The sequence below is a fragment of the Otolemur garnettii genome, unplaced genomic scaffold (assembly GCF_000181295.1).
Source record: "Otolemur garnettii isolate 467f Iridium unplaced genomic scaffold, OtoGar3 scaffold00083, whole genome shotgun sequence".
NCBI classification, from domain to species: domain Eukaryota; kingdom Metazoa; phylum Chordata; class Mammalia; order Primates; family Galagidae; genus Otolemur; species Otolemur garnettii.
The window spans coordinates 6605064-6608602 of NW_003852478.1; the positions used below are offsets into that span (position 1 = coordinate 6605064).

At 37.2% G+C, this 3539-nt stretch overlaps 1 protein-coding gene across 5 annotated transcripts in view; it reads left to right on the forward strand.

Annotated features, from left to right (window-relative positions):
- FIP1L1 (factor interacting with PAPOLA and CPSF1) overlaps positions 1-3539 on the forward strand; it is a 71352-nt gene that overhangs the window by 520 nt on the left and 67293 nt on the right. For all 5 annotated transcript variants that reach the window (XM_003794601.3, XM_023515996.1, XM_023515992.1 and 2 more), the window contains exons 2-3: positions 867-911; positions 1003-1042. In XM_003794601.3, the coding sequence (XP_003794649.1) occupies positions 867-911; positions 1003-1042 (85 nt within the window). The remainder of the gene's footprint in view (positions 1-866; positions 912-1002; positions 1043-3539) is intronic.

Below are 3539 nucleotides of genomic sequence, written 5' to 3' on the forward strand. Positions count from 1 at the left end.
CTGCGCCCTCCCCGCCGGGGCCCCTCGGCCGCCTCGCCTGCGCGCTCTTTGCCCTTGAGTATCGGTCCAGCGGTGTGTTTGGTGTGTCTTCCAGCCCTGTGGCCGTAGGTGCCCTCCCTGCCCCTTTCAGAAACAGTCATTCTGTTATAATAGCTGAATAAAGTTACTGCTGTAAAACTAACGTCTTGTTTCTTGATGGTCAGTTTGTATGGAATGCACCTGCAAGGGTACCTCCTTGTCTGAAAGTCGTGCTTTAAAAATAATTAATTAAGAGAGAGAGAGAAAGAGCTGGAATACATTATGGCCCATAAAGAGAACCCTGAATGTCTCCTGTAATAAGGTGAAGTTTTACTTTTCTAAGAGACTGCTCTTTAACCCACATCGTAGAAGTATCTCGTGACTTTTAGGGTTAGAGTTTTCAGTGTCATCCCATGCATTTCTTTTTTATCAAAAAAAATTTAATGCATCGTGAACTGCCTTCGTGCAGGGAGTTCGTTTGACATATTTTTAACTTTCATTAAGTCTCAATTCCTCTTGTCTGTTACACCAGATTTGAAAGTTATTCTTTGTTCTTTGCCTAAAACGTAAGTTCTTGATTGTCTTTAGAATGAAATTGTAAAAGTGCCCGTCGGGCACCTCGCAGCTACCTGATGTTGTAACTGTAATAAACTTGTTTTAAAAATGCAGTATCTTTATACAAGATTAATGTTAGTAATGCTCTTAGAAATGGAAATGTATAGGGTTTCTTTTAGAAAGGTACTTAAGCTTATTTTTATAGTAGTAAAGTCTTATTTTTTTTTTCGTTACAAAAAAAAAATATCTTGTTGAGTGATTATAAGGTGATCTAACTTTGGATGTGCTTATAGGCCCATGGGACGTGCATGTGCACAGTGATTTGGCAAAGGACCTAGGTTAGTGCTTGTGATGATCACTTCAGATTTTCATAATACTCGTTTCTTTAAGAGTGGTTTGTTTATTTATTTTATTTATTTTATTTGGTAGATGAAAATGAAGTTGAAAGGCCAGAAGAAGAAAATGCCAGGTTAGTGAAATTTCTTGTTGATGCTTATACAGCTTGTGTGATAGTGCTTCTGTCGACAAATTGTGAACCATTTTTCATTATAATCATTGGCTTGATTACAACATTTTGACTGAAAACATTTTAGATAAGATTGATTCCTTTAAAGTTTATTCCTGTTTCAAGACCTAATCTTAATACTAGTTCTGCCTATTTGGTAATGGCCTGCAGGACATAGTTTTGAAGTTAGCGTTTTAACTAATTTTCATTATTAAGTAACTTTTTACTTTTAAATGAGTTCAGTAGTGGAGTATATGGTATAATTATTGAGGTAGTGTAAAAATATTTTAAATTTAATTTTTAAAAGTTTTCAGTAAATAACCCCCCAAATTGCTGTTTTTACAATGTATTAATGTCTTTGATGGTGTAATGACACTTCGGTTATAATTTCAATGCTTTATTTAAATACAGAGTGGAATTTTACTAAGTTGTTACAAGGTTGATTCCCTGTGCTAAATTATTGGAAAGAAGTTAAGTACTCATAGGAAGTCAGAAATTTACTGTGAATTTCAAAATAACTCATGCAGAGAACTTCATGGATATGCTGACTTTACCTAGGCTACATGCCTTAGTGTCCTAGAATAGAGGAAGAGGTAGTTGAAGAACTTTTAGGGAATGATTTGGGTTTAAAAACTGGAGGAACTATCAGTTCTCACCAAGTAGTAAACTATCGCCAAAAAGACCGAACAGGTATTGGTGTGAAGATGGAGAAATTGGAGCTCTTATACACTTGGGATTGGAAAATGGGATAGCTGCTTCAGAGAACAGCCTGGCAGTTTTCTGAAAACAGTTAGAAATAGTTACCATATGACCCCCACCTTACAGAAATGAAATCATACATCCACACAAAAACTTGCACGTGAATATTCACAACAACATTATTCCTGATGGTCAGAAAATGAGTGGGGGTGGGGTCCAGGTGTCTTGTCAGTTGCGGGCTGGATAGATTAAATGTGCGAGAGAAATGAAGTACTGATGAATGTTACAACATGGGTGAACCTTGAAAACATGCCGAGTGCAGGAAGCCATCGCAGAGGACGCACACTGTAGGATTCCGTTTATGTGAAATGTAGTGAACAGGCAAGTGTGTGAGGACAGGTGAGCGGTTGCTGGACTGGGGATGGAGGAAGGAGAGGAGCCGCTCATGTGTACGGGGTTCTCTGGGGTTCTGGACCCAGTAGTTGGTTGGTTGTGCTGTGTGAACCTACGTGTGCTGTTTGGATCGATGGTGTGGTGTGTGAGTTACACTTCAGTAAAGCTGTTTAACAAAAAGGTGGATGAAGGGAAAAATGACAAATGGATGTAGAAGTGGCGTGGGAGGAACGGAAACAAGAGTTCCTCACCCAAATGCATCCTCTATGTTCTTTTCATTCATTAGTAGATCTGAAATCTTCAATTCTTAACCTAATCTCAGTTAACCACAAAGTTGAGATGAGAATAATTTATAGTTTTGAAAGTGATTGTGTCCTTATACCCATTTCTTCAGTTGGTCAAGAAAGTAATTAATTACAGGGTATAGACTCACAAATAACATACTTTTAAAATAAGATCTCTCTCCATTGATTGTTTTTATTCTAGGTTATAATTCTTGACTCTTACTTTCTAATGGACATTCTTTAATTTTAATTCTGTAATATACACAATTTATTGGAGGGAAGCTGCCTTCTGTCTTCCCCGAGTATCACTGTCAAAATTTCTTTATATTTCTTATTAAAACTTCATTTGAAAGCAATTGAGTTTATTTCATCCTATAGGGAAAAAATACCTCCCTTTAAAATTTCGTTTTTCTTCTAGAAAAAGCTTATAATTTTAGCATGCTTCTAGCATTTTAATAGTGATAGAAAATTAGAACTTTAAAAGAATAAGTCTGCTGGGGAAAGATCCAGTCCAGCCAGTGTCTGATTCGGTGCAGCATTGCACTGCCTGGCCTGAGTTGTGTGTTGTTGGTTTGGACTTTTCCCCAGCTTCTTTGTGACTGGTACATTGAAGAAGCCTCTGTTCTTCCTAACCATTGCATTACACGGTCTCCAATTCTGTCCTGTGCTATCTATTCAAGTTTTGGCTAAATACAGGACTCTGTTTTGTGACACAGAAAGCAAGTGGAACTTATTTCTGGCTAGGTGGGTGCTTGTTTAAGTAGGATGTATGAAGGTGCTGAAAAATTATAGTTGGATGTTGTCTTGAGTTAGGCGTAGAATAATGAATATTTAACAGTTCATTTGTTAATTTTTAATCTCTCATTTTGATTTGTTTCGTGGTTATGTTAGAAAATGCCATTGTAGAGATGAATGCTGCTGAAGTTTAGAAGAGTAACGGAAATCTAATGAACAGATCTCTGAAATATGTCAACATCTGGATATCTTAAAAATGCTAGGCTGTGTTGAGCAGTTTGATGGAAGTATTTCACATTGCATGTGAAAACCCCACACTGTACCCCAGAAGTGCATTAATGTACATAGTT